The sequence below is a fragment of the Capricornis sumatraensis genome, chromosome 2, assembly GCF_032405125.1.
Source record: "Capricornis sumatraensis isolate serow.1 chromosome 2, serow.2, whole genome shotgun sequence".
NCBI lineage: Eukaryota > Metazoa > Chordata > Mammalia > Artiodactyla > Bovidae > Capricornis > Capricornis sumatraensis.
In genome coordinates, this window is record NC_091070.1 from 167,180,522 (window position 1) to 167,195,238 (window position 14,717).

A 14,717-nucleotide genomic window follows, 5' to 3' on the forward strand; every position below is an offset into this window, starting at 1 on the left:
TTTGTATCACTGTTGAAACAAATAGGATCTACCAGTAGAAAAAATCCTACAGAGGAAACTAGGGCTCCAATTAAATTTGCTACATAAAATACTTTATACTAATAAGAAGTGAACAAAACCAACAATAAGAGATTCCAGAGTCAAGTTTTGATTTATTAGTCTATCTTGCTTATTTGTTGGTTTGGCTGACATGACTGTGTAAATAAGTCTCTTAAAATAAGCTTGCAGCTGTGAAAATACGTCACATTGAAGATCTGACACTAGCTAACATTATCATCAACTCTTCCTAAGAGACAATGACAATGCAGAATTTACTAATTTAAATCCTAAATTAAATTAGGATTGAATTTTTTTAAACCAAATCACTAAATGATGGCTTAAATTCTCATTTAGAGTATATCTTATAGTAAGATTTTTTTGGACAAAATTCTTAAAAACTTTAAAAGGTTGCAGAAAAAGGTTAACATTTTACTAGAGCTGAGATGTTACTTCAGAAGCAGAAGTCAGTAACACAGTTTAATCCCCACATATGGAAACATGTAATTCACCATGAAAAAGGGTTCTTTTATTTGCTAGCTGAAACTTGAAATGCCCTTCATTTCTAAGTTATTTAAGATCTCAAATTACTTCCCCTGTGCCTTCCAAGAGATGCAAGAGAGACTGGGCCTTATCTTCTTTGGCAAGCAATGACTTTGCTGAATGTGAAGTAATATTTTTAAAAGCCTCTGAACAACCATGAAAGAAATGTCCAAAGTCCCAAAACTATTATAAGTTGGATCATAAAATAGGCTAAGTTCAATTTTAATATAGACTATTTTTAACGTTTACATTTTCCTTTCAAAATAACCACCTAAAATTATAAATAGGACCTATAAAGAAAGCAGGATGACTATATCCCCTATCTCACTAATAAAAAAGAAAAAAAAAGGAAATAAACTTACAATAACTGCCTTCTAAAATGGCACTCATGAGACTTCCCTGGTGGTCCAGTGGTTAAGAATTTGCCTTCCAGTGCAGGGGACACAGGTTCGATCTCTAGTCGCAGAACTAAGATCCCCATTCGATGGGGCAACCACGTCTGAGTACCATGTACATGTGACCACAATGAAAGATCTTGCATGCTGCAACTAAGATCCAATGCCACCAAATAAACAAACATTTTTAAATTATAAAATAAAAGATAAAATGCCACTCATGATCATTCTCTCTTCCTGGTACTTCATACCGCATCTTATGTTGAAGAGGGCTAACCTGGGTAACCAATAACAGATAGAAATAATGGCGTGTGATTTCTGAGGCTACATCAAAACAATCACTGCTTCTGCCTCACTCTTTTTTGTGGAAACCAGGTGCCATGTTATGAAAATGCTCAAGCAGTCCTATTGAAAAGTCCATAAAACCATAAAAAACATAGGTTTCCTACCAAAAGGTAGCACCAGCATGCCATTTATCTAAGTAATCTTAGGGCAGATTCTCCAGCTCCAGTCAATCTTCAGATGACTATAGCCCCAGCCAACATACTTGACTACAGTGTACAGAAGACCTCAAGTCAAAACCACCCAGATAAACCATTTCTAGACTCTTGATTCTCAGAACAATGAGATAATAAATGTTTGCTATCACTGTTACTGTTGAATGGGAAATAACTAGGGGAGCGGGCAGGTGTCCAGTCTCTGGATTTTTGGAATCACTTCTTGGCGCTGGCAACCTTGGTGACCTTAAGCATGCTAACTCGCAAAATCTTGCTCAGGGGGCAGCCTTACCCATTGTGACAATGTCACCAACCTGGACACCCCTGACGTAGAGCAACAGGTGAACGGACATGTTTTTCTGTATTTTTGGATATAACAGAGGTGTCTCAGGGGATGCAGATGGTCCTCTGCATCTTCGTCTTAGTCACCACACCAGACAGGATCTGCCCTCAGATGGAGATATTATCAGTAAAGGGACATTTCTTGTCAGTGTAGGTGCCCTCAATGGCCGTCTGGGTGCCTAGAAGTCCAGACCATTGTTCTTGTATTGTGAGAGCCTCTCCTTGATGGTTTCTTCAAGCAGGACCCTCTTTCTATTTTGAAAAATGGTGTCTGCTGCCTTTGGTAGGCATGCTCAGTCCAGGAGTCATTTCTTATCTAATATACATGACTTTAGAATTAAATACCAAAACAACGGGCCCTTTGGATTAGTGCTCAGGACGTAGTTCTCACAGGACTAACCCTAAGGCCCATGACCTCCAGAAAACTACCCCATAAGCGTTGGATTTTAAGAAGGAGACTCCTAAAATGCTTGGGCCTCTATTAAACCCCGACTGGGGAACCCCCAGGATATATAGAAGGCTCTAATATAGACTAACAAAAAGACACATGCCCCCTAACTGATTTAATCCCTAGGAAACTGAGGACTCTGGCAATTAACCTCCAGACTGGAGCACATGGTCCCGCCCTTTAAGACACACTCCTGAGACCTGGGACAGACCTACAGTCTTGGCACCAGCCCCCAGTCCACATCTGGATTTTATTGGTTTTAGGACAATAAGTTTTGGGTAGTTTATTATATAGCAACAAGTTACGAATGTAATAATGGGGAGATACACAGACTTCCAAAAACTGGAAAGCAAATGGAAGTGTGTTGACAGATGAAAGAGATGAGGAAGCCATAGTCCTGAATAAGTTCAAGAGAGTGAGTGAAAGTTGCTCAACTGTGTCCAATTCTTTGTGACCCCATGGACTATGCAGTCCATGGAATTCTCCAGGCCAGAATACCGGAGTGGGCAGCTTTTCCCTTCTCCAGGGGATCTTCCCAACCCAGGGATCAAACCCAGGTCTCCTACACTGCAGGCAGATTCTTTACCAGCTGAGCCACAAGGGAAACCCAAGTTCAAGAGAAGATATAGTCAAAGAGGAGCACCAGGCCCACAGTGAGCAGGTGTGAGGGCAGGACTGAAGAAGAGGGATTGAAAATGGGAGTTTAGATGGAAGTCTGTGTCCAAATAACTGTAGCTGTCCTATATCTTATTCTCCTTTCTGCCATGGAATAGAAAGGCAGCTTACAGGAACACAAATCTGCAACCAGAGAACATTTCTTCTTTGAAATTACTTGAACAGGAATTCCCTGGCAGTCCAATGGTTAGGACTCCATGCTTTCACTGCTGAGGGTCAGGGAACTAAGATCCCACAAGCCATGTGCCATGGCCAAAAAGCAAAACAAATTACTTGAACCACCAGGGGAAAGTAAGTCCGCCAGGGTGAGAGATGGATCTGCCAGAGTAAAGCCCTTTCTATTCTGTATACAGCTGTGCCCTGATGATTGGGCTTCTCCAGCTCATTCATCCTAAAGAAATACCTGCCAATCAACAACCTCAAAGAAATAGACTGAGCCCAGTTATCCTTCCTGTTCACCTCTTCCAGAAGAAACAAACATAAAGCAAGGCTGTTATCCCACACAATCTACTTGAGAAAATCAATCCAGTCACCAATTAAGCTTTCAAATTTGAAAAGAAAACTATCAGCACAAAAGTGAAAGCCCAAGATAAACAGACAAAATTGACCCCAGAGGAAATAAGATAACTCTGGGTTGCTATAAACAAGAGCTATCAAGTCAGAAAGGTAAAGCAAAAGCTTTCTAAGCTTCATTTTAGAATATGACTAGAGGGATCTGAAGTATAAGAAATAAAACTTCATCTTTAAAGAGAACCCTAGGGACTTCTCTGGTGGTCCAGTGGTTAAGAATGTGCTGTGCAATGCAGGGGACCCGGGCTCAATCCCTGGTCTGGGAACTAAGATCCTACCTACTGAAGAACAACTGTGCTTGTGTGCCACAGTTACTAAGCCCCTGCACGCACTGAAAGATCCCACATGCTGCAACTAAGACCTGACACAGCTGAATAAATAAATAAATTTAAAAATAAAGAGAACCCTACAACTTATATGGCAAATTTATATACAGACACACAATGGTAATTGTGGTGATTCTAAGAAAAACTAAATTTACAGCTAAAAAATACTGTTGTTCTTGTTCAGTTGTTAAGTCATGTCCCACTCTTTGCAACCCCATGGACTGTAGCCCTCCAAGCTCCTCTGTCCATGGGATTTCCCAGGCAAGAATACTAGAATGGGTTGCCATTTCCTTCTCCAGGGGATCCTCCTGAACTAGGGATCAAACCAGCATCTCCTGCTTGGCAGGCATGTTCTACCACTGAGCCACCTGGGCAGCCCTTTGCAATTTTAGCTTCTACCTATTAAATGCTGATGGAGGACAAGATGGTTAGATGGCATCACCAACTCGAGGGATACGAGTTTGAGCAAGCTCCAGGAGCTGGTGAAGGACAGGGAGGCCTGGTTTGCTGCAGTCCATGGGGTCGCAAAGAGTCGGCCACCACTGAGTGAACAACAACAACAATTAAATGATAATCTCTTTAACAGACAGGGAAGTCAGGAGAGTACTCAATGCAGTGGCACCCTAAGATTAAAAAGACTTTTCAGAACTTGAAAATTCTGCTAAGAATTCTGCTAAAAGAATATCAAACACAAAAGATCACATATTGCATGATTCTATTAGCATGAAGTGTTCAGGATAGGCAAATCCACAAAGATGGAAAGTACAGGAGTAACTGCCTAGGACAGTGGGGTAGGAGAGAAAAAGAAATGATTACCAATAGGTAGGAGTTTCTTCTGAGGTGATAAAAATGTACTGGAATTAGAAAGTTTGCACAACTCTGTGAATATTCTAAAACCACTCAACTGTACAGTTTAAAAGAGTGAACTTTTATAGTACACGAATTATATCTCAATAAAGGTATTAATGTAAAAAAAAAGACTTTTCAGAGAAAAAATGCTCTGGTTCCAAACCACTGTCTGGTAAAGCTTATATAGGAGAATCTTGTTAATCACTTTCAAAAATGACTGACCAACCTTAGAGAAAAGTCTATGCCAGGACGTGCTTTAATCTAAATATTTAGGCAAAAACTCTTTCTGATAATTCTGAATTAAAGCTTTCAAATTATCACAAACTGTTTAAACTTACCAAGGATTTCTGGTCTTATTTTCTTAACAACTTTCTTCATTAAACAGTTTTTTTTTTTTCTGCTAAGTTCTTGGCATATAGTAAGTGCAATTAAAAATAATTTAACAAACATTTCTTAAAAAGGAATTGATCTTGGAACATTCACATTCTGAGATCATACACTTATACTTAGAAGCATTTCTAGGAGGTTTCGCCGATAGTGAGCCCTTCCTGTGGTATTCATGCATTTTGTTTCTGTAATTTATCAAACCTTTGTAGCTTAAACCACATGATTCAGCATCCTACTTCTGGGTATGTATCAAAAGGAAATGAAATCACTATCTTGAGATATCTGCACTCTCATGTTCATTGCAACATTATTCACAATAGCCAAAAAATGGAAACAACTCAGGTGTACATCAATTGATGAACGGATAACGAAGACGTAGTATACATAAATGTATGTATAGTCAATCAAATATCATTCATCCATGAGAAAGAAATCTTGCCATTTGTGACAATATGTATGGGGCAGGATCTAGAAGGCATTGTGTAAAGTGCAATAAGACAGAGAAGGACAAATACAGTTCACCCTTGAACAATGTGGGGGTTAGGGGAATTGACCCCATCTGTGGTTGAAACAGTCATCCCCCCCATTTCCTTTTTCAGGACCTGCTTCAGATACCAAAGTCTTCAGATGCTCAAGTCCCATAGTTGGCACTTAGTATTCACAGTTGCACATCCTTGGATTCAACCAACTGCAGATGATGCAGTTATGTATTTACTGAAAAAAAAATCCATGTATAAGTGCATCTACACAGTTCAAACCTATGTAGTGCCAAGGTCAACTGTACTGTATGGTATCACATAATTTTGATCTAAAAAGCCAAACTCATAGAAACAGAGGATGAGAATGGTGGTTACCAGGAGCAGGATGTAGAAAAAATTGGGGAAATGCTGATCAAACGGTACAAACTACCAGTTAGAAGATGAATAAGTCCCAGGGATGTAATGTACAGAATCGTTACTCTAGTTAACAGTACTGTATCATATGCTTGGAAGCTGCTAAGAGAGCAAATCTTCATACCACAAAGAAAAAAGGTAATCATGTGAGGTGCTGGAGGTGATAACTAGCCTTATTGTGGTAATTATTCCAAATATATGTTTCAAATCATTGCTCTGTACAGCTTAAACTTCATGTTATAAGTTTATGTTATCTTCATGTTATCTCAATAAAGCTGGGGAAAAAAAAAGATAACCCTGTATATAACAATCCATAAAAAGCAGACAAAATAGCTACTTCATAAAACGAGTAGATATATTTTGTGTGTTGCAAATTACAACTATAAAAATATAAGTAAAACTGTGAACTCAGGAGATGATACTGTAAGCAATAGCTAAAATACACATATACAGAAAAATCTTGAGAGGATGAAAGATTATGGTCTGTACAGCTTTAAAGAAGGCAGAATCAAAATTTAGGGAAAAGGGTGTTGGAATACCTAAGCTTTCCACACTAGAGCTTGAATCCACACATCAATAACAGATGTGTGATACTATTTATATGAAAAAGGACAGCAGTAATATCTAAGAATCTACCATAAAAATGAAATAATTCTAAGATAAAATTGGCCATATATAATTTTTTAAACTGTCTCAAGTAGAAAAGATTATAAATAGATGATCACTTTGCAACCTTCTCTTTAGATAAAAAATTTTAAGTCTCAGCATAAAACAAATTATTCATAAATCCCTAATTTAGTGATCACCACTGCTTACATATTAGTGTATTTATATCTAGCCTTTTTCCCCTCAGCTTAAATACTCACGTAATACACCACATACAGGTTTTACTTCATTACAAAATTACAAGCACACACTCTGTATACTCATTTCACTTAACTTATGTTCCCATGTCATTAAAAACATTGGAAGCGTGTTTATGGCACTATAATATTTCAAATTATGGATATTCCATAATTTGGCATTACACTATTTTCAGTTTTTCATTATTATTAAAAATGCTACTGTGAATAGTTTGTATATATAAATCTTGGAATCTCATTTCCTTGGGAAAAAAATCTAGAAACATGGTTTCTCAGCTAAATAATCTGAATAATTTTAAGATTCTTAAGGTGAATTGCTCTCCACTAACATACTGATAGGCCTCATCCATAACCCACAGTCTATGAAAGTGTTCACTTAAAGTCTATGTTTATACGTCCACCTCTCTAAAGAGACTCTACACTCCCGTGGGAACTTATGTTCATGGTACATTCATCTTTGTAGCCTGGTATCTACCACAGAGTTAATACTAAATAAATGGCTACTGAATTGAGTTACAGCACAATGGCAAAACAGTAACGTCCAGCTGAGAAAGAATAAGAAATCTTCATGAGGAACACGCATGTCCTACCTCTGCTGCTGAAGCAAAGGAATCAGCAGATGCGACACTCGAGGTGTCTCTCAGGCCGAAGTCATCCGTGTTCCCTTTCGTGGTGATATCTGTATCTTTATCTGGAAAGAAGAGGCGAAAAGTTCAGAAGCTGACATTCCTTGTCATTGCCATAGTTCATATTCTATTGCTGACTTTTTCTGTTTTTTGTTTAAACTTCAGTCTTTATTAGAATTCTGGAATCTAAAAGAAAAACAATAGAAACTGATGGGATATACTCTAAGAAGACTCTCAAAGTGCTTCAAACTGATGCTGAACACCACGAGGCAGAGAGGAAAGTACTATATAGTATACAGGAGACACTTTTATTTTTAAAAGAGATTAAACTATTTCAGATTTTTAAAGCTTTTGGGTAAGTAATAAATTGGTATATAATAACTGGAGTTGATTATCTACAAAGCATGGTAAATCAGTATATGTTATACCACAGGTAGTCTGAAACACAGCAATTTAAGTTGCAAGTGGCCTTACCCAAATTGAGATAACTGGCAGGTTCATTTACATTAAATGAGCTATCAGCATAAAATGTTATCTGGCTAGTCACCTGTGATAAACCAATCAATTAAAGTAATTCAGGAAGATTTTAGTCTTTAGGGTCTACTTTAAAACACTGAAAGACCTAAAGTGATCAGGGCAGCTCGCTGATGTTGATCCTGCTTACCTAAGGGTCAAATATAACTGCCCTCATGATTTTATTTTTATTCATTTATTTTTTGGCCACAGCGCAGTGACTTACGGCTCTTAGTTCCCCAACCAGGGGTTGAATCTGGGCCCTTGGCAGTGAGAGCACAGCGTCCTAACCACTGGACTGCCAGGGAATTCCCCACAATGATTTCAAAGGATTGAAAAGGCTTAAAGGCATTTCTTTCTTTTTTTTTTTTTTTAAATTTTAAAATCTTTAATTCTTACATGTGTTCCCAAACATGAACCCCCCTCCCACCTCCCTCCGCATAACATCTCTGTGGGTCATCACCGTGCACCAGCCCCAAGCATGCTGTATCCTGCGTCAGACATAGACTGGCGATTCAATTCTTACATGATAGTATACATGATAGAATGCCATTCTCCCAAATCATCCCACCCTTTCCCTCTCCCTCTGAGTCCAAAAGTCCGTTATACACAGCTGTGTCTTTTTTCCTGTCTTGCATACAGTGTCGTCATTGCCATCTTTCTAAATTCCATATATATGTGTTAGTATACTGTATTGGTGTTTTTCTTTCTGGCTTACTTCACTCTGTATAATCAGCTCCAGTTTCATCCATCTTATCAGAACTGATTCAAATGAATTTTTTTTAACGGCTGAGTAATACTCCATTGTGTATATGTACCAAAGCTTTCTTATCCATTCATCTGCTGATGGACATCTAGGTTGTTTCCATGTCCTGGCTATTATAAACCGTGCTGCGATGAACATTGGGGTACATGTGTCTCTTTCAATTCTGGTTTCCTCGGTGTGTATGCTCAGCAGTGGGATTCCTGGGTCATAAGGCAGTTCTATTTGCAATTTTTTAAGGACTCTCCACACTGTTCTCCATAGTGGCTGTACTAGTTTGCATTCCCACCAACAGTGTAGGAGGGTTCCCTTTTCTCCACACCCTCTCCAGCATTTATTGCTTGCAGATTTTTGGATCGCAGCCATTCTGACTGGTGTGAAGTGGTACCTCATTGTGGTTTTGATTTGCATTTCTCTGATAATGAGTGATGTTGAGCATCTTTTCATGTGTTTGTTAGCCATCTGTTATGTCTTCTTTGGAGAAATGTCTATTTAGTTCTTTGGCCCATTTTTTGATTGGGTCGTTTATTTTTCTGGAATTGAGCTGCAGGAGTTGCGTGTATATTTTTGAGATTAGTTGTTTGTCAGTTGCTTTATTTGCTATTATTTTCTCCCATTCAGAAGGCTGTCTTTTCACCTTGCTTATATTTTCCTTTGTTGTGCAGAAGCTTTTAATTTTAATTAGATCCCATTTGTTTATTTTTGCTTTTATTTCCAGAATTCTGGGAGGTGGATCATAGAGGATCCTGCTGTGATTTATGTCAGAGAGTGTTTTGCCTATGTTCTCCTCTAGGAGTTTTATAGTTTCTGGTCTTACATTTAGATCTTTAATCCATTTTGAGTTTATTTTTGTGTTAAAGGCATTTCTAAATGATTAATTTGACCATACCAAGTCAGGCTACCTATTGCCAACACCTAGCATTCTGAATGTGGATGTCAGTATCTTCACATACTATCATCCGGAATCTGAAATGTTGATGTTACACTTTCAGTGGTACAGCCACTATGGAGAACAGTACAGAAACTCCTTTAAAAACTAAACACAGAACTACCATATAATCCTGCAATACCTCTCCTGGCATACACATCTAGAGAAAAACATGGTCCGAAAGGATACATGCACCCCAATGGTCAATGCAGCACTGTTTATAATAGCCAAGACATGGAAGCAACCTCAACTGTCCACTGGCAGAGGAAGGATAAAGAAGATATAGTACATATATACAATAGAATATTACTCGCCATTATAAAGAATGAAATAATGCCATCTGCAGCGACATGAATGGACCTAGAGATTGTCGTGCTGAGTGAAGTAAGTCAGAAAAAGAAAAATATGTATGATACTGCTTATATGCAAAAGGAATCTTACCAATGAACTTACAAAACAGAAAGACAGACTCAGAGACTCTTTATGGTTGGGGGATGGGGAGTTTGGGATTGACACGTACACACTGCTGTATTTAAAATGGAGAACCAACAAGGACCTACTGTATAGCACAGGGACCTCTGCTCAGTATTATGTAACAACCTAAATGAGGAAAGAATTTGAAAAAGGATAGATACATGTGTATGTATAACAATCACTTTGTTGTATACCTGAAACTATCACAACATTGCTAATCAACTAAATTCTAATATAAAATGAAGTTTGAAGAAATTATATTTTCAAACAAATTCAATACCTGTTTATAGATCTGACTACACTGTAGCAGGCAAGTGATATTCTTCAAATTCTATCACAAGAATAAAAAAAGCAAAGAATAAAATATACAGATTTTTATTTTAATTTTCAATCTGCGAACCGTGTCAGATACTTTATCTTCTTCGAAAAGAAATCAGAAATCTTTGGCTTTCATTCATCCAGATTTCTATTCCATCATTTTTCCCCAAATAAAGTTCATTATCTTTACCATAAATGTTCCAAATCCCATTTACAACCCCCAAGTACCAGAAAATAGACATTTTGTGATTCTCTACAGGAAGTGTAAAGTTTTTTAAAAAGTCCAAACCATTAATTTAATTGAAATTCAAAAGATTTCCAACCAATCTGTATTACAATCTCTAAGCCAAGCAAAAGAGCAAATTGGGACAAAGTTCATCAATTCTTATCAATTAAGTATAAATACACATAGCATATTTTTTTCTACTTTACATTTGGTGGGACCATGGTTGACATTTTAACCATTTATATTCCAAATTTAAGTTATAATTGTTTTCCAATAAAGCTTACATCAATCCTTTTAAAATACCTAACTTCTCAGTTCAAAATCCTACTAATAAATAACTATGAACAGAACAAAATCTGAGGTTAAATTATTCTATTTTCAAAAACACAAGTCCTTTTAGGAATTTAAAATTTTTTCAAGCTTGAGAACAAGTTGTTTTACACTTATAAATAGCTGTAATACTATTACTTGGAGCACTCAGTTATCCCAAAAAATTTCCAATATTCTCTTTTCAATGCATGTATGTTTTTTGAAAATTATTTACAAAATTAAATCAGCATTCAGAACTTTCAAACTTTTATCTTCTTAATTATTTCCCATTGTTGGTACTAATTCTGCAAAAAAACATCATAGTACAACCTTCATTAACCCCAAAGCATATTTAAAGTAGGATTAAGTTACAAGTCAACTAAGTTAAATCTTGGTTCCATATGCCTTTCGCTATTTTCGGAGTGGAACACAGACATTTATCTTATGTCACTTTACCTTTCAGACATTACCCACGAGCTGTTAAAAGTCTGTTTTACTTCACTCAACAGTAACTAGCCATTCAATGTCATCCAGATGAGTTACCATGGTTGTACTTTATTTTTTAAAAAATCTAACAAAGAAAAATGGCTCAGAGGAATTGGAAAGTTTTATTCATTAAACTCAACTTCATAAACTACAGACCATACCTCTCATTTCAGTAATTGTTATGATTCCTGGAATGGCAGCTTAATAATTATGAAGAGAAATAATACATCTGTTTTTTAGATAAGCCAGCAAAAAGTATAAAGAAAGAATATTGGGTAATGTCTCAAATTAACTGCTATCATGTAGTTTCAAAATTTAAAATACTTTTTCTAAAAGTATCATCAACTTAATTGTTAAAAGACATGGAAAGCAAGGAAAATTAAAAACCAAAGGCTTCATCTTAGTCAATAGTTTTAGAAAATTCTTACCAAATTCTTCTTAGGAAAAAAATGCTAAAACCATAAGATATCATTACACATCTACCAGAATGATCAATTTGAGAAAAAAATGGCCATTTTTTTGTTAAGGGTATACAACAATGAAACTTACACATCACTGGTAGAAACAGTTGGTAAAACCACTGTGGAAAGTTTGGCCATTATCTATGAAAGTTCAAGATTGCATTCTTATGACTTTGCAATTCTCTCCTTGGGTGTGTTTTACAGAAATACGTGCTTAAATGCATAGAAATATTCATAACAGCACTGATTACAGTAACCCCAAACTGGAAAGAAAACAATTATCCATCTACCATAGAATATACAAACTGTGGTGTATTTATACACTTAAATACTATACAACCATAAAACTGAATGAACTGCTGCTACATGCAGGAACACAAGTGAATCTCACAACAGGTTGAGTGAAAAACGTTATGCATGATTTCATTCAAATAAAATTTAAAAAAACAGGCAAAACTAAATAAGAGTGATCAGGACTACACACTTGGTTGGTAAAACTATAAAGAAAAGCCAGAAAGTAATTAGCATGAGCTTCAGGACAGGGGGCTAATTTGGGGGGTTGGTAGTAGGGGTACTGATTGGGAGGGGGTACAGAAGAATCTTTTAGGGAGCTGGCAATGTTTTATTTTTCTATCTACTAACAGGTACACAAGAGGGTATGATAAATCACTGTGATATTTTGTTTTGTGCACAGTTCTTCTAAGGGTTTAAACAAAAGGAAAGAAAAATGACGTTATCTATGGATCTTGGACCCTGATGGCTGAAAAAAACAAAATGCTTTCCATATTTCAACGTTCACAATGAAGCTGTAAATTATTATTAGATATGAATTCTATTCCCTGATAGAATAAGTATCTAAAAGATGCTAAATTCAAAATGTCAAAAAATCTGGTAAGTCTGGTTAAGTACAAGAGCAAACTGAAAATAATTTACCTGCACCCTCTCGGCAAACACCAGTAGCAACAGCAGAGTCTAATGCCACGCGTGTGTATCCCTCACAAGCTTTCTTCTCCAAGCTCACGGATTTTTCTTTGCTATTCAATGATTGTTTTCAAATTTTAAGTGAAAATTTTTAGGTGGAGATAATCAACTATTCTCAGGAAGAAGACAAATTATGAGGTGTGTAATATAATTATAACAATAAAATTGTGATTAATAGACATTTATTTTGCACATACTAAATGCCAGAAACCAAATACATGTTTCACATATATTATCTAATGATTCTCACAATAATCTCACAATTTTTTTAGGTAGGTACTCTTTTTTTTCTTTTTATATATCAAAAAGTTAAGGGACAGGAAGGTCAAGTAACTTGGCCCATAGTCACACCATTTAGAAATGGAATGGCAGGATTCAAACTCAGGTCATTTGACACCAGATTCCGGGCTATGAGGGCTTCCCTGGTGGCTCAGATGGTAAAGAATCTGCTTGCAACACAGGAAACCTGGGTTTGATCCCTGGGTTGGAAAGATCCCCTGTAGGAGGGCATGGCAACCCACTCCAGTATTCTTGCCTGGAGAATCCTATGGACAGAGGAGCTTGGTAGGCTAGAGTCCATGGAGTCACAAAGAGTCCAACGTGACTGAGCTAATGCTAATTGCTGAGCCTCTCCTACATTTCTCCTGGGTCATTTTGCCTGTTATATGACTTTATCTTGTTTTGAGAGCACTGTTAAAATTCTTATGTTTCCATATACTAACTTAATTAAACTTATGATACTATAAACCTGAAATATGTAGCTTAAGCCCCTTAAGGATTCATCATTAACCTTAGAAGTACCTAAAAAAAACCTTTCCACATAATTGGATGACTAAATACAAAAAAATGTACCATGGGTTACCTCATTGGCTCTTAGAGGAGCAGCTTTCTTTTTTTTTTAAACTTCTTAAATAGTAATTCTAACATTTTTAAGAACATTTTTTTTTACATGTCTCAATCACCAGAACTTTTAAAATATTCATACACAGACATAAACTACGTTCTTCTCTGGAAGAACATTGAAAGAATACTGTTTACTTTTAACTAAATAGTCATAAAGCTTAGGCCAAAAATCTGACTGGATTCAAGCCTTCCTCCTCCTTTCACAATCTCATAATTCACATATTACTTAAGTTTTTTCCAAGGCAGAATTTGCTTGAAAGTTATAAAAAGAAAAAATCAGAAGACACTTCGGCTCTGGAACTTGGAACCTTAGGCCTGGATCTATTTTCTTTAAATCAATCCAAGTGGGTTTTCAACATGTCTCACTTTTGCCATTCCCAGACATGGTCCATTTTCTGTCACTTAGAAGGCATCAGGTTTATTTTAACTTCAACAGATTCTCGTGGAGATTCCAAAGATGCCACTCTTCTTTTCAAATCCAGGCTGTCCGCTGTGGATTTTGTAACACCAGCAAGAAGAGGATGTCTGCCAAATGTCTCAATGTCATCTGACTTCTATGTCAGCAGCTATTCTCCAGATGATTTTTAGCAGTTAAAATATGATTTGGAACCTTGTCTTTTCTACAGTTTTATTAAAAGTGGAAAAGGTTTGCTGCTGACAAGACAAGCTATTTTCCAGAATCTTCTATAATCTGTTAAAATAATTAAGAAATCTAGAAAATTACTGCTGTTGTTTACCCTGTATGACTATCTGTTCCATCCATACTGAGGATAATTTTTTATTCTCATTTAATACTAAAAACAAAGTGGAATATAAAAACCAAAAACAATGGTGGGGAGGAATTGGATGAAGGTAGTCAAAGATACGAACTTCAACTTATGTAATGTACAACATGATAAATATAA

The 14,717-nt window shown here is 36.6% G+C and overlaps 1 protein-coding gene across 1 annotated transcript in view; it reads right to left on the reverse strand.

The window, feature by feature from the left end:
• The window catches only part of MIGA1 (mitoguardin 1), a 73,058-nt gene that overhangs the window by 14,555 nt on the left and 43,786 nt on the right, over positions 1-14,717 (reverse strand). The window contains exon 8 of the mRNA XM_068965197.1: positions 7,415-7,515. Within this exon, the coding sequence (XP_068821298.1) occupies positions 7,415-7,515 (101 nt within the window). The remainder of the gene's footprint in view (positions 1-7,414; positions 7,516-14,717) is intronic.